Source organism: Danio rerio, chromosome 17 (assembly GCF_052040795.2).
Source record: "Danio rerio strain M-AB ecotype USA chromosome 17, GRCz13ab, whole genome shotgun sequence".
Taxonomy (NCBI): Eukaryota; Metazoa; Chordata; class Actinopteri; order Cypriniformes; family Danionidae; genus Danio; species Danio rerio.
In genome coordinates, this window is record NC_141037.1 from 11,492,158 (window position 1) to 11,514,955 (window position 22,798).

Sequence of the window (22,798 nt, forward strand, 5' to 3'; positions counted from 1 at the left end):
TAGTGTACTTCCAACTTTCCAAAAACATCCATGGTTCAAGAGCATTTAGAGTGGTTGCCAGGGTATTGCTATGTGGTTGCTAGGGCAAATAGGTGGTTATTATCAGCTCTAAGCAGAAGATACGTTATGCATGAAAATCCACAATATGCATAATGTCACACCTTCACTTGACGTCTATAAGACTTGTTTCAGTTGTTTTATAAGCCCCCAGGTAAAAAGCATGCATTAGAATGAATGATAATGAATTTGAGGTTTATTTTACAAGATGTGTGATGAAGTTTAAGGATTTGTTTGGTATTCTTTGGCTTTTTATTGTGATAGGACAGGATCGGGAAATGTTGGGATTCAAATAAGAGGTGCCAACAATATCACTAACGTTAAAGACACGTTTCAATTAGAAATTTCTAAGCGATATTTTGTAGGAAATCTTGCATCTATAAATTAGAATATTCATTAGCTTCTACATCCAATCCAATTATATTCCTTTATGTGGTTTATATTATATTTTAAGTTTTATAAAATATAGTATACAGTGCTCAGCATAATAGAGTACACCCCATGTTGAAAATGAATATTTTGATCCATTTCCCAGTGAATATACAGTTGAATTATTAGCCCCCCTAATTATTAGCCACCCTGTTTATTTTTTCTGTTTAACGAAGAGAAGATTTTCTTAAGCAAATTTCTAAACATAATAGTTTTATCTATTCATTTCTAATAACTGATTTATTTTATCTTTGCCACGATGACAGTAAATAATATTTGGCTAGATATTTTTCAAGACACTTCTATACAGCTTCTATACACATTTAAAGGCTTAATTAGGTTAGCTAGGCAGGTTAGGGTAATATGGCAAGTTAAAACGATGGTTTGTTCTGTAGGGGCTAATTATTTTGTCCTTAAAATAGGGTTTAAAAAATGAAAAACTTATTCTATCTGCAATAAAACAAATTAGACTTTCTCTAGAAGAAAAAATATTATCAGACATGCTGTGAAAATTTCCTTGATCTGTTAATCATCATTTGGTAAATATTTAACAAAAGAAAAAAAATTCAAAAGGGGGTTAATAATTCTGACTTCAACTGTAGGTAATTTGTTTTGGTGCATTTAAACAAAACTGATTTATTAAACAGATATATTTATTAAAATAATATTTTAGTCACCAAACATCTTTAGTAATAGAAATATAATACATTAAATTAAATAATTGCAAAACAATATTGCAAAAAAAAAAATACAAACTAAAAAATTGAAAATTTGTTTTTTCTTTCTCTTGATTTATGCCTTTTTTATTTTTAATTAAATATTTTCCCTAACATATAAATTTGGGTGTATTCATTTTGGACTGTTATCATAAGTTAATTTATTAGATTAACTCCATATTTAGATTCAATACTGACTAATCTAATGTAAATGCACAAATATAATATTGTAAAGCTTCCTATAGAAGATATTAATTAAAATGGGAGATTTATGAAGAACATACTTGTATATGCTAAGCACAGTATATAATTGTATCCCTATAAACATCTATGTCAGATGCGAAATTAAAATTTTTCCCTAAAGAAATATTTAATATTAATATCATTAATGTTGACAAAATGAATTTTTAATACATTATATAAATTAAAATGGTCACATGAAACTTTTAAATATTATTTTTATTAAAGTTTATAGATTTTTAAATATCATTCTAGTTTGATGAACCATAATTTAAATATATATATATATATGATGACATATATAATCTGTCAATACTATAGGAGGAAAGTATAAGTCTAAAAAAATTTAGCAATTTGAGATTTAATTCATAATATCTGGGGTAATATAGCCTGAAGTAAACTAAAAAAAAGTTTTATAAACAAATTTCAGTAAATGTCACAAATAATAATGAAACCGCAAGCAACACACTGAATAAAAAGAATATTATAAATTAGAATTAACATTAACTTCTTTATTAATTCTATTTTTATTAATTTCTCAGTAAATATAGGTCATATATTTTGGTGGATTTGAGCAAAACAGACGTATTAAACAAATATATTTATTAAAGCAATATTGTAGTCATCAAACATCTTTAGAAATAGAAAGATAATGCATACAAATCCATGAATAACAAACAAATTATAGTATTATCTTGTAAAATTTTCTTTATTCTACACCAAACACACTCAACCTGTTTAACTCAGAGTATGTTGCTCTAGTTATAAAGGCCGCCAGACAGTCAACCCGGGCATTTAGTTAAACATTAACCCGAATCGTAAGATACCTGATCACAGGGGAGGGATCCCAACGAACCTGCCCTCAAACTCCACAGGCCAGTTAAACATTAACACCGCCGCAAAAACGCTATCAGATGGCAAATGTAAAATACCTTTTAATAGAGAGCTCTTATCCACGTGCAAAAAAACACACACGCAGACATAGAAACTGCAGCCAAAACAGAGACAAGTGTCTATAGCAACCAGGTGCAAACAAACCAAACAATATCCAATCCACTCACGACAACAGACCGACTGATTAGCCCTGCTGCCAGATTATAATTATTTTTCAAATATTTCACAACATCTTAGACAATAGTTTTATTAACTCATTTCTAATATCTAATTTATTTAGTCTTTGCCATGATGACAGTAAATATTTCACTGGTTATTTCACAAGATTCTGGTATTGAGCTTAAAGTGACATTTAAAGGCTTAACTAGGTTAAGTTAGGATATTTAGGCAAGTTGTTGGATAACAGTGGTTTGCAAGCAATGAGAAACAAATATTATAATAGAAAAAGATATATTAAATCTGTTATTAGAAATTAGTTTTTAAAACTAGCTCTCGTTCCTCCTCTCCTTGTCTGTCATTCGCTCTTTGTCTCGACCTATCACCTATAGTTCCACTATTTTCTCTCTACCAGGTACCTGCTGATTGGATTCCGAGCCTGTCACTCCTCAATAGGGCGTCTCCTCAAGGACCAATTAGACTTTGTTCCGCAGACCAATTGGCACACCTTGTTTAACAGAGTGCTTTGTGTGTGTGTGTGTGTGTGTGTGTGTGTGTGTGTGTGTGTGTGTGTGTGTGTGTGTTGGTTTGTGTTCGCATCTGATCATACTGTATGCTTTGTTCCGTGTTTCTGAATAATTATACACCAACGTAAATGAAGTCAATATGGTTAAAGAGTTTATCATTCCTTTTTGGGGGATAAGGAATAGGTTACTAAGTCGCGTGACATACATTTTGCCCGTAGGTATCTTCACTGTTCAGAAACACAAGGTAAATGGATGAGCGCCACATTTTGTACCTTTGTTTATTATTTAAGGGAGTTTATGTTATTGGCATCGCTAACGCTGAAGATTTCGGTTTCTTTTTCACATTTTGATTTTTATTAGTAAGTTTAGAAGGGGATCTTGTGTTCTAGTTTAGATGGTTCATCGTTTTGTTTAGTTCTTTGCTTTGGCGCCACTCTAGTTCATTTTCCCCTGAAACTTTTGGTTTGATTGTATTTCTGTTTGCTTTTTTTATTATATATACATTGTACAAAGCGCACACATGTAAGCCTCTCTTTTGTTGGCTTCATCTTTCTCATAACAGAAATAAACAAATTGATTGTAAAGTTTGTGTCCTGGTGTATTTTCCATCCATCTATTCAGTAATAATCTAAAATTCTTAATGTTACGTGTACTCTACCTAGACAACTTATTCAATCGTAACAGAGAGTCACACAGTTGCAGCTCATCCAGAACGCTGCTGCCTGGGATCTGACAAGAACCAGAAAATCAGAGAATATCCCACCTACCCTTAGGTCTTTACACTGGCTTTACACAGTTACATTCAGAATAGATTTTAAAGTATTATTACTGCTCTATAAACCACCAAATGGCCTAGGACCTCAATATATTACAGATATGCTCAATAAATACAAATCTAAAAGATCCCTCTGATCATTAGGATCATTTAAATTAGAAATTCCGAGAGTTCAATCAAAGCAGGGTGAATCGGCTCTCAGCTGCTGCCCCTCACTGCTGGAATCAGCTTTCAGAAATGATCAGATGTGCTCCAACATTAGGCACATTCAAATCAGGACTGAAAACACATCTGTTCAGCTGTGCCTTACTGAATGAGCTCTGTGCTACTACAGACAGATCGCACTATTATGTCTTTCTTTTCATTTTTATTCTTTTAAAACCCGTTTTAACATATTTAAATTTGTTTTTAATCATTTTTCTTAGTTTTTTTAATTTTCCTATACTTGTTTCTTTTATTCATGTTTATGTACAGTAAAGCACTTTGAACTACCATTGTGTATGAAATGTACGGTATAAACTTGCCTTGCCTTGAAGTAACACTGATGCTGACACAGTTTCTATACTCATTCCCTCAACACGACAGAAATACGAAAACACACCTAAAATGATGAACAAAAACACAGAAGTCGCTGCATGAAAACCCAAAATCTCGGTCAGGAATGCTGCTGTGCATTTGGATGAAGTGTCAGGAGGGGATCCGTGCAATCTAGCAAATGTATTTTCCTGCACAGAACGGAAAGGACAGCTAATGCTGCAGCCTCAGCCCGCTCTGTTTTTGGGGGATAAAGTCTGCTAATGCTGCAGGCGTTATAAATATCACATCAATTCAAAGTTTCCACCTAGCAATGTGCCGTAACTACTGGAGCTACATCGACATCTGAGGATTTCTCAGAATAAGTCATTTCGGACTAATCGGCGGGGGTTTGCATGAAAATGCGCAAAACAGAGGAAGAAAGGGAAATAAATGGCACTGATAATCAGTACGCCGAGAGATGAATGATTAGAAATCTCTGTGCAGATCAGATATCGTGCTACTGTGTTGCCTGTGTGTAAAGTTAATAATAAACACAAATATCAAAAGGAGAGAGAACGTAGAAGGAGAAAATAGAAAGAGAAATCCAATATCCAGCGAATATGTATTTATGTAATTACAAAATTATATCTTAAAAAGGCACACTTCCTTCCGTCTTTTCTGCCTCAAATACAAAACAAAAAGAAATAGTTTCCCCCAATTTGAAACAATAAATAATTATTTAATTAATTAATTAATTTAAATGATTCAGAAAAACTTTACTAAATACGTGAAGAGGACCTGAGGACATCTAAACTGCTAATTAGACAAGTCAAAGACAATTGAAAATAAATATTGCTAATCATTTTGATGCACTCTAAAAAAAAAAAAACTGATTTTATTTTAGCTGAAATAAAATAAATAAAACTTTCCTCAGAAGAGAAAATATTATAGGAAATACTGTGAAAAAGTCCTTGCTCTGTTAAAGATCATTTAGGAAATATTCTAAAAGAAAAAAGAAAAAAATTCACAGGAGGGCTAATAATTTTAACTTCAACTGTATATATGCACCACACACACACACACCATAAGAAACGTTTGATTTTAATTAATTTACCTTATTTATATGATCTACGCTTATTTTATTCTTGTACTTATAAGTATTAGATGCATTATCTGTTTTATTTATTTTCCTGTCATTTATTTACTGAATATTTTATTTTTATTAATTGGTAATATGTAGCATATTTTATACACATTTAAAATGCTCTGGCAATACTGTACACCGTGCCATGCCAATAAAGAGAGACAGAGAGTGATTATGATGTTGCATTGATGATTATTGTTATATTACAGATAGATACAGATTTATTCTAAAATGTTGATTGTTAAATGTACAGTTTATTCTCACATGACATTTTATAATGTAGAGTTGAAGAATTATTAAAGCTTTTAAATTTCTTTTCTTTTTTAAAGATTCTCCTAAATAAAGTTTAACAGGGCAAGGAAATTTTCACAGTATGTCTGATAATATGTTTTCTTCTGAAGAAAGTCTTATTTGTTTTATTTCTGCTAGAAAAAAGTAGTTTTTAACTTTTTAAAAACAATTTTAAGGTCAAAATTATTAGCCTCTTAAAGCAACAATTTTTTTTTAGATGTCTACAGAACAAACCACTGTTATACAATGAATTACCCTAACTTGCCTAATTAACCTAGTTAAGCCTTTAAATGTCACTTTAAGCTGTATAGAAGTGTCTTTTACTAAATAAATAATAAAAGTATATTAAATTGTTTACTAAATTAAAATAATATTAAAGTAAATAATATTATTTACTGTCATCATGGCAAAGATAAAATAAATCGGTTATTAGAAATGAGTTATTATTAATTCTCCTCGACACAAAAGTTTTTTTTGCTAGGTTTATACCCAGAGGACTCAAACTATAGTAGAAGCGAACAAATATTTATAGACCTCAGCTTGCTTTATGCCAAAAGATGTGTAGCTTTGCTATGGACAAAGAGGCAAAGACCAAACGCTACCTAATGGATAAGACAAATGTTGTCAAGTCTGCCATTAGAAAAAATAACTTATATACTAAAAGCTAAACAACGTGTATTTGAAAACATATGGAGTCCTTTCATTAGTTATATAAAAGAAGTGGAATTAACAGAGGAAGAAGTTAATGAATAATTTTTTATGGTTAATGCAGTTCCAGGTTTATAGTTTTGTATTGATACATTTTTGAATATATATTTGCTGTACCTAGTACTCAGCATGATTATAGTTGTCATGTTTGAATAGATTACCATTAATGACAAAAAGTGGAGCAGTTTTATTTTATTTTTTTATTTATTGTTTTTTGTTGTTTGTTAGTTCGTTTGTTTGTTTTTGCTTTTAGTTTCTATTATATATATATATATATATATATATATATATATATATATATATATATATATATATATATATATATATATATTTATATATATATATTTATATATATATATATATATATATATATATATTTATATATATATATATATATATATATATATATATATATATATATATATATATATATATATATATATATATATATATATATTTTATATATATATATATATATATATATATATATATATATATATATATATATTGTATAATTTGTAAATGCAACAAGGTTATTATTGTTGTAAAATGTTTGTAAAATGTTGTATTTCAATATGTACACACTGAAAACGAAAAATAAAAATATTATGGAAAAAAAGAAATGAGTTATTAAAACTATTATGTTTAGAAATGTGTTAAAAAATCTTCTCTACATTAAACAGAAATTGGGGGAAAAAAAACGGGGGCTAATAATTCTGAACTCAATTGTAACTAGCAACACTTTTGTTTTCTTTGCTTTTCTCCCTTCATAAACTAACTAATTATAATATCGTATCATAATTAATGACACCATGTAATATGCCGATAATGTAATTTTTAGTTTTATATATATATATATATATATATATATATATATATATATATATATATATATATATATATATATATATATATATATATGAAGGTCAGTTTAGGATCATTCAGAGCAGTGGGTCACTTTTGGGTCACAACAGGTCATGTGATTAAGCTGAAAATCCTGATCGGGCTCTTCGACTCATGGGTGCAGTCGGAGAGTATTGGAAAAAGCGGGCTCATGTATGTGTACATTGTATCTGCTAATGACTATTGAGCTGTGAGTGTTGACAGGTCGAGCTGTTAGCATGTGTGATAATGAGTGATCACTAGGGATCTGAAGCGGTCAGAGACCAGCAGTGTTAATACATGTCTATCCTGGCCTGCCCTCAAACAAAGCGCCTTAAACTCACAGTCAAACCTTCACCGGCCGGCCAATCATAACCATAAGTGAGAGGTTGCAGGAAAAAAAAAAATCACTGCTTTTCCTGGGTATACCTTTCAAGTTTGAGATCTTTTACTTTTTAGTAAGTGTTTTATTTTTTATTGTGTTTGTAAATTTCAGATTAGATTTCTCCAATTATTTTTTTTGTTTGTTTTTACAGATTTTGTGATTTTTACTTTTTATAAAGTGTTTTCTTTCCAGATGTTTTCGTAAATTTCAAGGCAGATTTTATCAAAATATATTTTTGCAAGTTTTTAACTTTTTATAAAGTGTTTCTATTTTTTTTCGGGTGTGTTTGTAGATTTTAAAGTGATTTTCTCCCAAATATTATTTTGAAATGTTAAGATGTTTTACTTTGCATAGTGTTTTTTTTTTGTGTGTGTTTGTAGACTTCTTTAAAAATAATAATTTAGCTTTTTTTTTTTTGTTCTACCAATTTTTTTCTCAGTTTTTCTTCTTAATTATTATTATTATTTTTTTTAGTTTTCAGTGCAGACTTTTAAAAAAAAAATCCTATTGATATTGAGATTTTTTACTTTTTTTAAAGGGTATTTTTTTTCGGTGGTGTCTGTGGCTTTCAACGTACACTGTAAAAAAATGTAAACTTTTAAGACAACCAGCTTCAGAACATTTTTGAGTTTACTCGACTTAAATCAAGTCAGTACTTGGGTTGAAAGTACTGAACTAAAATAAAACTCAAATTCAACTCAAAAACGCTCTACAGCAAAGTTACCTCACAATTTTGACAACTTGTTGCAGCATTAGTTGTGTCTGTAGATTTCAAAGTAGATTTTCTCCCCAAAAATATTTTGAGATATTTTAAATATTTTAGTGCTTTTTCAGTTGTGTCTAGATTTCAATGTAGATTTAAAAAAAAAAAAACAACTTTTTGACATTTTGAGATTTTTAACTTTTTAAAAAGTGTTTTTTGGTTGTGTCTGTAGATTTCAAAATAGATATTCTCACAAAAATGATTTTAACATTGAGATTTTTACTTTTCATCATTTTTATTCTTAGCTATGTTTGTGAGGGAAGTCAAGCCAAATTTTATTTATAGAGCACAATTTTACACAACTTTAGCTGGTCCAAAGTGCTCTAAATAATAAAAATAAAATAAAACATAAATATGTATTAAATATAGAAGATCGTGCAGATTTCAATGTAGATTTTATCCACAAACTTTTTAAAAAACTTTTTACAAATTTTTTGTGTGTGTGTGTGTGTGTGTGTGTGTGTTAGAGGATTGTTAAGTAGATTTTATCCCCCAGAAACCATTTTAAGATTTAAAGTTTTTTTTCTTGGTGTGTTTGTTAATTACAGTATTACATTTTTCAATGTAGATTTTCTCATAAATTAATTATTTTGAGATTGAGAATTAGTTCTTTTTATAAAGTGCTTTTTTTTTTTTAAGAAAGTGGGTTGTGAATGTAGATTTCAAAGTAGATTTTCTCCAAAAAAGAGAATATCTGCGTATGTTTGAGAGAGAGAGAGACAGATAGTGTTGATGTGTTTGTCTGTGTAAGTGTGCATATGTATGTTTGCATTTATCTCTGTGTGCGTGTGTGTGTGTGTGTGTGTGTGTGTGTGTGTGTGTGTGTGTGTGTGAGTGAGAGAGAGACAATCGTGGATTTACCTTTGATATTACTTTCATTATCTTTATCCTGCTTTATATATACCATTAATCTATTTTTATTAATCTATTTTTTCTTTTCTTTTCTTTATATCTGTGTTTTCTCTGTATTGTATTCATATTTGTTTGCACTACTGTGCTTTTGCACTGTCTTTTTTTTGTACCCAGCGACACTGCACTGCTTTGGCAATACCAATGTACATTTATTTGTCATGCCAATAAGCAACTAAAATGTAAAATGTGAAAAAAGTGAGAGAGAGAGAGTGAGAGAGAGAGAGACAGAGAGAGAATGTTTGTATTTTTGTGTGTGTGTGTGTGTGTATGAGATAGAAACATGTGTACATGTTTGTTTGTGTGCTAGAGAAAAAGAGAGAGAGCGTGTGTGTGTGTGTGTGTGTGTGAGAACAAGTGTGTGTGTGTATGTGTACATGTTTTTGTGACATAATGGAGACAAATTAGTGTAATGACACGAGTACAGCACAGGTACGACACGTAAAAGGTGACTTATGAGTACATTGCACAAGTCCTCTTTCAAATGGCTTATAAATAATAAGGAATGTTTTTTAGAGATGGTACATATGCACCGTCTCCAGTAAGAGGTCAGTTAGGTAGATGGAAATGGTGTAAAGGTTTTACACCAAGTAACATACTCAAAAAACAAAAAGAAAAGATTTTTACTCCTTGTTCAAACGACTCATTCAAAATGAGCTGAAACAGCACAATTCTTGAGTGTTTTTTGAGACAACTTAATTATTTTATTTTTAATCCACTTAAATTTGTCCAAAATCACTTTATTGATTTGTGTTGTATGAAGAAATTGTGTGGAACCCAGCATTTTTTACAATTTAGGTATACAACTACATCTACAGTATATGAAAAGTCCCCACAATTCACAATAACAAAAGCCAAGTGTGTGTGTGTGTGTGTGTGTGGAGTTCACACCGCAGACATTTTCTCCCAGCAGCTCATTCTCTCTCTCATCTGTTCTCTGGCCTTTCATGTGACACAGACTGTCTGTTATCCTAAAAGACACAATGGAGGTGGCCGGGCAATCCTGAGAGCAAACACACGCAGCCCTGCTCTGGCCTTTGTTGGGCCTGGAGGATTCGCCCTTTTAAAGGTTTTGGAGCCCAGCGCTGGACACCCGGACGCTCAGCACAATGCAGATTGTCTGAGGAAACACAATGTGCTTCTTCTCCGGGGGATAGACGGAGAAAATGACACCACTGCACGACTCGCAGATGAACAGAGTCAGAGTTTACTGCACCAGACGCTCGAGCATACTGAACTTTATGAAGACTCATGTATGTCGAAAGTCAGTTGAATAGCAGGAGAATGGTTGGTAGACAAGATGTGCAGTAGATGACAGCGTACTTTCATGTTTCAAATAACTATGGTGACAATTAAATGTTAAAACATACAGTAGGTGAAATAATGAGTCTATCATCATGAAGTGTAAAATATATTTATGTAAAAATAAACCAACATTTACTAATAATTACTCATAATAATTACTTAATACATGACTATTTCTGGGGGACACACGGGGGATCAGTGATTAGCACTGTCGCCTTACAGCAAGAAGGTCGCTGGTTTGAGTTCCAGCTGGGCCAGTTGGCATTTCTGTGTGAGTTTGCATGTTCTCCCCGTGTTGGCGTGGGTTTCCTCCAGATGCTCCACAGTCCAAACACGTAGTGCAGATGAGTTGGATCAACTAAATTGACCGTAGTGTATGAGAGTGAATGAGTGTGTTGGGGTGTTTCCCAGCAATGGGTTGCAGCTAAAAAGGTATCTGCTGTGTAAAACATAAGCTGGATAAGTTGGCGGTTCATTCCACTGTGTTGACCCCTGATAAACAAAGGGACTTAACCGAAGGAAAATGAATGAATGAATGAATGAATACGTTTCTGCAGTGTATCGGAGATATTTTAATGTCTTTAAAAGATTCTTGTTTTAAATATCCTTGACTTTATTTATTTGGTATTGTTTGGGGGTTGATTTTTTTACATTTTACTGGTTATCTTCTGTAAATCATGGTAAAAATTAATGTCATTGTCTGCACAGTGAAATACATGACAGTTAATGATTTTGACTCTGATGATATATAAATGTTTCTTTGGAAATTAAAATTATTAAACTATTGTGTTTGTTGTGGCGAGGCAGTGGCGCAGTAGGTAGTGCTGTCGCCTCACAGCAAGAAGGTCGCTGGTTAAAACCTCGGCTCAGTTGGCGTTTCTGTGTGGAGTTTGCATGTTCTCCCTGCCTTCGCGTGGGTTTCCTCCGGGTGCTCCGGTTTCCCCCACAGTCCAAAGACCAACTAATATTTTCATATTTTCCTTTGTCCCTTATTTATCAGGGGCCGCCACAGCGGAAAGAACCACCAAGTATTTGGCATATGTTTTATGCAGTAGATGAGCTTCAAGCAGCAACGCAGTACTGGGAAATATGAAAATTAAAGTTCGTGGAAATAATACATTACATTTTTGGAAAATACTAAAACAAATGTGTTATTTAAACGGTAAAAAATATTATCAGACATAATGTGAAAATGTCCTTGCTCTGTTAAACATCATTTGGAAAATATTTTAAAAAGAGGGAAAAAAAAAAAAAATCGAAGGGGGCTAATAATTCTGACTTCAACTATATATATATATATATATATATATATATATATATATATATATATATATATATATATATATATATATATATATAACCACCACTTAACAGATTGATGTATTTTTTAATTTTAGGTGGTTTGTGTATGTGTTTTATGTTTGGTAAAATAATTTCTAATTGCATCTTTAGTGATTTTCAACTAATTAAACTGTCTTGTCCCGATAGGTGAATTTAGAGGTTTTTGCAAAAAAGCACAAGTGGATTTAGCTGGTTTTGATGCAAAAGAAAATTTACCTTTTTAAAAACCAAAGAATTGTCTAAAGTGACATTTTTGAAAAAAATAAATAAAAATTATGTACCAGCTAATAATCATTATTTATAAAATAAAACTTCTAAACCTAATTATAGGAGCCTGATAGAAAATGCTAATTTAAAAGAAAAGAGGTCTGATGTATTAAGAGGGTTTTGCATCTGAACTCTTCAAATATATTTTAGTCAACTAAATCTAGAGTACCTTAAGTCGACTAAAATCTTATCAAATTTTGTCGACTAAAACTAAATGTATTCAGAAGACTAAAATTTAAATGGAAATTTAGTCCAAAGACTAACACTAAACCAAAAATTGCTGTCAAAATTAACACGACAACACAGCTCCTTTGACCCATGTTGCATAATTTAACAAATTTTGTAAAAACAACAACAGCAAAACACATGAACAAAGTGAACCTTATAGCAAAGTGTTCCCGAAACTTCTTGCACGACACGATCAGGCTTCTAAAACCCTTTTGGAGTGAAACGCAAACACAGAGTCATGCACAATGAGATGCGGAGGGGATCTAATAAGATGTGATGAATGCAAATGGAAAATCCTTGATACACACGGATGTGGCGTCTCGATGAAACCGGACGCAGCTCACTTAACCAGCGCGACCAGTTTACGAGCCAAATCTATTTACTCCATCCATATCATCCATCAAAGCAGTCGGCACTGACAGATAAAGCCCAAGCAAAGCAAACAAGGCCTCTGGCAGGACCACAAGAACTGGAAGGCGGTTTTGCGGTAGTCCATCACGACCACTGGGAACGCTTCACTTTGGTTATTTAAGACCCCAACTATCATTTTGAATAAAACCTTAAATAAGCACAGAGTTCAGCTCGCAGGCCAAGACAATCAGCTGTTTGGTGGTGCTTTTCTTTTTTTTGCACTGCCGGACGTCTGACTGCGTTTGCAGGAAATGTGGCTCGAGATCACAACTTTGCAACGCTCCAGTCCTTGAGCTCATACATTTGCGGTCGTCTAATGACTCACTGCACTTAACCAGAGCCATTCTTTTCTCTTTGGACAAAGCAAACACAACACATGAAAGCCAGGTGAAATGTTGGTAATCTGTTTTAAAGCTGGACTGTGATCAGGCTAAATGCATGATCCATGTTTCAATCTGAAGCACAGAGAAGTGAGGTGACGTTTGATTAGGGGCTTTTAAAGAGTACACGCGAAAGATTTACTCACTATTTACTCATGCATGAATATTTATGAGTCTCTTTTTCTGTTAAACGCAAAAAGAAGATATTCTGAAGAATGTTGGAAACCGATAACAGTTAGGAAAAACAAATACTATGGAAGTCTATGGTCATCGATTTCCAACAGATTTCTAAATATCCTCCTTTTGTGTTCAACAGAAGAACGAAACCCAAATAGGTTTTGAGGAAGAGACGGGTGAGTAAACAATGACAGCAATTTTTTTGAGTGAACAATTAAGCCATGCAATTTAATCCACTAAAAAAACCCTGTTCATTTTGTTAATCTTTTCTCAAAATCTGACCATTAGCTTCGTATTCGTATGGGAATAATATGACTATAGCCACACCCCTCCAATCGTTAGTTTTCCGTTAGTGAAAGATGGGAAAAACAGCACAAAACAGACAGAACAGTTTTCCAGGAGACAGAACAATACAGAGATGGGTGGGAAATGGGTCTGAAATACGGGAGACTCCCGGGAAAAACGGGAGTGTTGGCAGGTATGGTTTAAAGCGCGTTAGTGTATATTATCATATAAAAAAACATTGCGAAAAAAGTATTCACTTTTCCTAGCATGGAAGTCAATGGTTACCGGTTTCCAGCTTTCATCAAAATAATGAGTTTTTTGTTCAACACATGACTGATTAAAAACTTCACACTGAAAAACTGATTAAATGATGCAATAATTTTCATTTCTGGTTGTACTATCCTTTTCAATGGTGCATATTACTACCTATAAATTACAGATGTGTACTTTTGTAAAAGGTATGAGCCCAGTGATGGCTTGTGTACCTTTATTTCTGAGCGTCTTCTAAGAAAAAATGTTAGGAAAATTGAGCACAGTCAGCTTTTGAATTTAACAATTGTGAAAATTATTTTTTATATATATATAAATATATAATTTATATAATATAAATAAATATATATATAATATATATATATATATAATTTATATATATATATATGTATTTCAACACACAGTTGAAATCAGAATTATTAGTCCCCCTTACCCCTTTTAATTTTTATTTTCTTTTATCTGACTTCAACTGTATATATATATATATATATATATATATATATATATATATATATATATATATATATATGCAATGTGCAATTTTGGATGAACAATTCCCTTTAACATAAATAACAAACAAATTACCAAAGGTTGCAAAAATTTGCCATTAACTGAATTTACTGTATGTCACACAGATGGTAAAATAAATAAAATAAAATGAAACTGCAAGAGCATTAAAAGGAACTATATAAATAAAATATATACAAATAAAATACTACAAATGTATACTTATTTTTCTAACAAAAACTAATATACCCAAAATGTTTTAGGAAATACTGATTGAGATTAAAAGCATTGATTTTTTTTAACACAACATAACACAATAAAATAAATTGCATAAAGTTAGCAAATCAGATTGAAGCTTTTCATTTTGCATTTACAATTATTCATTTGTTTATATAAATGCTTAGGTGAATCTAGTTTGTTCTGTAGTTTGAAAACTTTAAAAGATAGTAGTTTAAAATGAAAAGTTTTAAAAGGTTTTTTTTTTTTTTTCAAAGCTTCTGTCTTATTGGCCAGCTATATGCGATGCATTATAAAGCTTAGAGTTAATATCTCTGGCATGAAATGAGCTATAATTCAGCAACAATAAAAGTAAACTAGTCAAAACTCGGGAAACTACAGTTTGCGACATGCATAAACCTCCAGAATCCAGAGATGATGGACTGAACCTTCAAAAACAAAACCTGCACGGTTCCTCACCTCAAGAATTCCATGCAAAGGCCTTCCCTTAAATCCTGCACTAACACCAACACATTATCTATCACCTGAATTATTGCAATCCTCAAGAACACCTCGTTCTGCACCTTTATTTGTTTGCAAATTCATGCAACACTTAAGGCACGTCGGAGCAGGTTGAAAACTCAAATAGATTGTAAAAGGCATCAAATGTGTGGTTTTAGCAGTTGCTAGAGTACAGGATCAGCTCTGATACCTGCGTAAGGTCTGCAGCTCCTCTTGTAGAGAGTGACTGAGCAGCAGGGCTTTATCTCTTTCTCTCTGAGCCTCCTGAAGATCCAAGTCAAGCTGTGGAGATACAAGAAATGCAGTTCTGGTCATTCCAAGCTCTGTTATAATATACTGTTCATGTGTAAACCAGTCAAATGGCTTTGAGTTGGATTCCAGTTGATGTTTGTTTTGTCAGTAAAATGAAATAAAATAAATACAAACAAAATAAATAAAATAAAATATTATATTTAGGTCATATTAAATATTTAGGTAATATTAAATGTCACATTATTTTAAAATACATTATATGTATGAACTGGTCAAATACTTTAAGTTAGATAACAGTTGATATAATACAATATTGGGCTACAGCTGATATAATACAAAAATATTTTTAAAATAATACACTGTTCATATATAAACTGGTTATTTAGTTTTGAGTTGGATTACAGTTTATATTGACTGTTCTTAAAATAAATAAATAAATAATAAAACAAAATAAAATAAAATAAAATAAAATAAAGTAAAGTAAAGTAAAGTAAAGTAAAGTAAAGTAAAATAAAATAAAATTTAATTTAATTAAATAAAATTAAATAAAATGTAATTAAATTTAATTAAATTAAACTAAATTTAGGTCATATTAAATGTCACATTAAGTTCTTTTAAAATATATTGTTCATGTATAAAAGATTACAGTTGATATAATACAAAATTATTTTTTAAAAAATATACTGTTAATTTATAAACTGCTTATATGACTTTGAGTTGGATTACAGTTTATTTTGACTGTTCGTTAAAAATAAATAAATAAATAAATACAGAAAAAAAAATAAATAAATAAACAAGTGAAAATGTTGAAAATAATACATAACATGTATTCACTGAAATATCTTCAAAACATAAAGTGTGATCTAATCAGATCACCAACCAGAACAACTGCTGTTAGACTCTGAGGAGCTGACAGAACAGGGAACTAATAAAATAATTTGACAAAATTACTATTATAACTTTTCACTTACGATGAGTCATTCATTCAATTTCCTTCGACTAAGTCCCTTTACTTACCAGGGGTCGCCACAGCGGAATGAACCGTCAACTTATCCAGCTTATGTTCTACACAGCTGATGCATTTCCAGCTGCAGCCCACATACACACACATGCATGCACACACATACACTACGGCCAATTTAGTTCATTCAATTTATCTATACCACATGTTTTTGGACAGCGGGGGAAACTGGAGCACCCAGAGAAAACCCATGCCCACACATGGAGAGCATGCAAACTCTACGCAGAAATGCCAACTGGCCCAGCTGGGACTCAAACCAGCGACCTTCTTGCAGTGAGATGAAAGGGCTAACCAATAAGTCACCATGTTGCCCACTCACGTTGAGTCTAAAAATTAAAATGAATTGATCCTTAACAATTATTAATAGTTGGAATCTAATCAAATAAAATAAAAATGTCTCACGCATAGTGCTTTTCAAACATACATTAAAAAAAAAAATACAAGTTCAAGTAAAAAAAAATAATAATAACATGATCCATTGTCCATTTCTACAGATATATTCCTCTTTTTTGAATCACATTGTATATCATTCAAGTCTAATGAAGATTAATCAAACACTAAATCACATCATTTCATATTTATGTCTCATTTCATTGTCTTTTCGGCTTTTATTAATCTTCAATGTCCCCGAGATATTCATCTGAACTCTATCTCAACTTCACGCATTCGTTCATGAGGACACAAGAAGAAACTCAGCACATTAAACTCTATTGTCCTCAAACTCAGCACCTACTCAGCGTTGGTGGATCCCTGGGCCGATGTGTGTGTGTATGTGTGTGTGAAGAAGGCCGGGTAAACACTGTCCCCTTTACCTCTCTAAACCTGCGGCACAATAAAGCCCTCGCTAATGACCTGCCGTTGAAACAGATGCATTGATGGGCTCATCCTCTCAACAGCTGGCCGAGGAGACAGACACAATGGAGGCAGGCCGACTGTCTAAACAAACGAAACATCCTGCGCTACTGTAAAGGCCTGCAATTCACTCCCCAAGAGACACACTGAGGACAAAGACGGAGAGAGACCAACAAAAGACAAGAGAGTGGCTATAAGAGGCATGGATTAAGTTAAAGGAATTGCCAAAACTGACAATTCTGTCATTCTTTTACGTGTATGTTTCTCATGGCTGTACTACTGAAAAAGCATTTTTCAAGCTGTAAAAAGGACTGAAAAATAGATTTGGGGTCAGTTTTGATATCAAATCAAATCAAACATATTTAAAAAATTATAAAATAAAATAAAATAAAAGTTTTGAGTTGTAATAGGGACAGAAAATATTTGAGGTCAGTTTTGACTCGGGTGAAAATAAAATAAAATAAAATAAAATAAAATAAAATAAAATAAAATAAAATAAAATAAAATAAAATAAAATTAAATTAAATTAAATTAAATTAAATTAAATTAAATAAAATAAAAATGGATTTTACCCCAACTATGACTATGCAATAAGCGCCAGTTCTGTTTGAAAATGCCTAGTTGATGCCAGAGATCAAAGGAGAATAGCCAAACAGGTTTGAGCTGATAGAAAGGCAACAGTAACTCAAATAACCACTCGTTACAACCGAGGTAGGCAGAAGAGCATTTCCAAACGCACAACACATCCAACCTTGAGGCAGATGGGCTACTGCAGCAGAAGACCACATCGGGTGACACTCCTGTCAGCTAAGAACAGGAAACTGAGGCTACAATTCACACAGGCTCACTAAAACTGGACAATAGAAGATTGGAAAAACGTTGCCTGGTCTGATGAGTCTCGATTTCTGCTGCAACATTCGGATTGTAAGGTCAGAATTTGGCATTAACAACATGAAAGCATGGATCCATCCTGCATTGCATCAACGTTTTAGGTTGGTGGTGGTGGTGTAATGGTGTGGGGGATATTTTCTTGGCACACTGTGGGTCCATTGGCATCGTGTCAACTCCACAGCCTACTCAAGTATTGTTGCTGACCATGTCCATCTCTTTATGACCACAGTGTCCCCATCTTCTGATGGCTACACCAGCAGGATAACGCACCATGTCATAAAGCGTGAATCATCTCAGAATTTTTTGGTGAACATGATAATGAGTTCACTGTACTCAAATGGCCTCCACAGTCACCACATCTCAATACAATAGAGCACCTTTGGGATGTGGTATAATGGGAGATTCACATCATGGATGTGCAACCGACGAATTTGCAGCAACTGCCTGAAAGAGGGTCCAACCCAGTACTAGTAAGGTGTACCTAAATAAGTGGCCGCTGAGTGTATGTACTGTATCATCATTACAGGTGTGATTTGATTTTCTCTATTAACAAAAAAATACTGAATAGTTGAAAAATAATGAATAGTTGCAAAATGATTATCATCTTTGGTGTGAACAGGCCTGAAGAGCACTTTTGTTGAAGTGCACAGAATGAAGTCCTACAGATTTGTAATGACATTACAGCGAGTAAGGGGCTTAGAGGTAAGCACGGTCACCTCACAACAAGAAGATCGTTAGTTTGAGTCCCAGCTGGACCAGTTGACATGTCTGTGTGGAGTTTGCATGTTCTCCCCGTGTTGGTGTGGGTTTCCCCAGGGTGCTCTGGTTTCCCCCACAGTCCAAAGACATGCGCTATACGTGAATTGAGTTAACTAAATTGGCCCTAGCGTATGAGTGTGTGTGGGTGTTTCCCAGTACTGGCAGCTGGAAGCGCATCCGCTGTGTAAAACATATGCAGGAATAGTTGGCGATTCATTCCGCTGTGGCGACCTCTAAAATAGAGAATAAGCCAAAGGATTAATAAATGAGTAAACGTGGACAATGTTTATATTTCTTTGTTAAACTATTCCTTCAAATGACTTCAAGACTCTGAGCTATCACGAGCCTTAGAGATGAATAGACTCTCCGGTAACTTTTGCTATAATCCAGGCTTTGTTAAACCAAGGAGTGTCGTTGATAGGAATGAATTTCAACAGTTTTCTTTAGAAACACACGAACGCTGTCCGTGCCTTATCTTCAGGGTGTATCACAGTTAGTCGGCGATAAAGCTTTCATCCCATTGGATGCATTGTCTGCAAAACACATTCAGTTTGACACCTGTTTGACATCAATAGTATCTTATCAAGATGCACAGAAAAGGGAGTTTTGTTTCTTTCTGTCTGTTTTCGGCAAAAATCAACTGGAACACACCAGACAATACAAGCATGCAACACCGTTATACGTCTCTGATGCGTCCCGTGATTAAAAGTCCTCAACTGCAATCTACAGACATAAATGCAAATACAATGTTTGCATGATACAGATAAGTCTGCATGCTCTCTTCCCGCAAACGCATGGCTGTCACAAAAACAGGCCTGTGCATTTAAAATCCTGAAACACTTTTACCCATCAGCACATGCACTTCCGCTGCTTTCTAATTACTAGTCTAAGTCAAAGAGAACATCAAAAAGCCTCAAACCTCTAAAGTCAATATGTACTTTTCTCCAACAGGGAGGAGAGCTCGACTTCAAAGCACAATTCGTTTAATCTTATGTATTTTGTCAGCATTCATTACAATATTATCCAAATTAGGTTCCCAGAGTAACGCGTTAACCTGTAGAGATTAAGCCCCTGCAAAGGAGGGTCGCAGCCTTGACCTTTACGAGCGAGCGTTTGGTGGGGCAGAGGTGGGCTGCTCGTGGCCTTTCTGACCCAGTGGGGAGAGGAGGATGTGATGGAGGTTATCAGCGGTGTCACAGTCCGCTTCGGCACTAACCGGAGCTCATTTAAAGCAGCATGGCCTGAATCGTGTCAGAGGTCACCCAACAGCAAGACGGCACTTCTGAGCGCAGGTGAAAAATGCTTGACGGGGCATAGCATGCAAAACAAGACTACTTTCGATGATTTGCTACAAATATATAGTTGACGTCAAAATTATTAGGCCTGATTAATTATTATCCCCCCTGTATATTTTCGGTGTAACGGAAAGATGTTTTCAACATACTTCTAAACATAAGTTTTAATAAATTATTTCAAATAACTGATTTCTTTTATTTTTGCCATGATGACAGTAAATACCATTGTGATAGATGTTTTTTAAGATACTAGTATTCAGCTTAAAGTTAAATTTAAAGACCTAACTAGGTTAATTAGGCATGTTAGGGTAATTAGGCAAGTGATTGTATAATGATGGTTTGATCTGCAGACTATTAAAAAAAAACATTAGCCAGCATCAGGACGTGGAGGCACTGCTTTTGCACATGTCAGTATTTATGAATGGATTACATCAAAAAGAACACGAGTAATCTTGACAAACTATATATCAGTCTAAAACTACAACCATCAAGCAGCCATTTTAGCTAGTTGTTTTTTAATGGGAAGTTTATAAAGAATGCTTTTGCTAAATTTGAGTAAGTACAGAAAATTCTTATTAGATATGGAGTACATATCATCGTAATTCATTGCTGTACTTTGGTATTTATTTTGAAAGGTAAGAGTCCTTAGAACAACATCCCATCAAACATCAAACACATCTGCCGACACAATAGTGTTAATAATGAATGGGAATCATTCATTTATGTCACCGTTTCTTCCGGAGACCTGTTTACATTGTTTACTATGTTATTGAAGCTAATAATTTTTACCTTAAAGGGAATTTTAAAAAGAAAAAAAACTGCTTTTATTCTAGCTAAAATAAAACAAATAAGACTTTCTCCAGAAGAAAATATATTAAATGAATTTTTAAAAAAAATTTCCTTGCTCTGTTAAACATCATTTGGGAAATGAATTCATAGGAGGGCGAATACTTTTGAGTTAAACTGTGTGTGCTGTAAAAGGCGATTTGTTACTTTTTTTTTTTCTTTATTTGCACAAACTAAAATTGAAAAAAAAAGTGCAGGAAGAGGCAAAAGCCAAAAAGTAATTTACTTTAAAGTACTTTAGCTTGAAGTACATTAATTTAAAGCGTTTATAAACCTTTTGAGTTAAGTTTAGTTGAGTTTATCTTTATTATATTTGGGGGGTTTTTTCCCAGCTTTTCCGTAAGTAGCAAAATGACTAACTTAAAAAAAATCTGCTCTTCCAGACTCTAGTGTGTCTTGTAAATTCAATATGGGCTATAAGTGTAGATTTTATAGACTTAATGACGCACCAAATGTGTAACATTGTGATAATTCCAGCAATTATTTGAAAACAAACGTGCAAAAATAGTCTAACACTGTAAAAAAGTATTAGTTGACTTTAAAAAAACTTTACAATTAGCATAATTATAAAAATTAAGTTAACTTGACAGTTCCAAGTTACAAAAAATGATTTTTGTAGTCAACTTGTTGGTTTTAAGGCAACTGGTTTACTTTCTTAAAGTAACTAATCACTTTTTACAGTGTACACAGTAAAACCCGATAAATTAAGTTAACTCAAACTGTTTGAGGAAACTGATTGCGGGAAACCATTTAAGTTTTGAAACAAAATGGTTTGAGTACTGTAAACGTATTTATAGTGTCACATACACATATATCATTTGTGTTTATATCAACAAGCTTTTTGAGTATTAGTAATTTAAACATTTAAGTTCAGTTATCAAATCACTATTAGTTTAATTAATTAAAATGAATTAAGTCCAAACAACTGTATAGCTACTCAAATAGTTTGGTATTCCCTCTAGCAACAAAGTTAACACAAAAAAATATATAATTAATTCTTTCATAACTCATTTGATTTGAGCTTTGCTTAACATAATCAGTTTAGTTTAGCTTATTTCAATAAAGGCGTACTCACACTATGTACAGTTCCCTTGAACCGGGCCAAAGCACGCTTGTCCCCCCTCCTGTCTCCCCCGACGGCCCGTTCTCACATTACATTCGAGCCCTACGTCATCGATGATGTGCTGTTCAGTTTAAGAAGTACTCTCGCTCAGCACAGTGGAGATTTCTTTTGTTATATGGTTTTAGTCGTTTAAGGTGCTGTGACACGCAGTCAAATATTTCACCGAACAGATCAGCCAATTTTGACGCTCATAAACAATCATAAAGTCCTCATGTAAACCTAGTAAGAGGTTTGCTGAAGGTGCAGCTGTGGTGCAGTGAGTGGTTTGCGTCTTATACGACAGTTTGTGTTCAATGAACAGTAAGAATGATTAATAAATCCATATCAAACAGTTATTTATCAAATTAAAAGTCTCCTCGTCAGTTTTGGGCTCAGGCGCGTTTTGCACTCACACAGCCAGCGTACCGCACCAAAGCCCGAGTGAACCATGCTCTGGCACACCTTTTCCAAATGGGCCA

The 22,798-nt window shown here is 33.1% G+C and overlaps 1 protein-coding gene across 5 annotated transcripts in view; it reads right to left on the reverse strand.

Moving 5' to 3' along the window:
• mipol1 (mirror-image polydactyly 1) overlaps positions 1-22,798 on the reverse strand; it is a 176,727-nt gene that overhangs the window by 36,838 nt on the left and 117,091 nt on the right. For all 5 annotated transcript variants that reach the window (NM_001305467.1, XM_087288603.1, XM_087288602.1 and 2 more), the window contains 1 exon segment: positions 15,492-15,583. In NM_001305467.1, the coding sequence (NP_001292396.1) occupies positions 15,492-15,583 (92 nt within the window).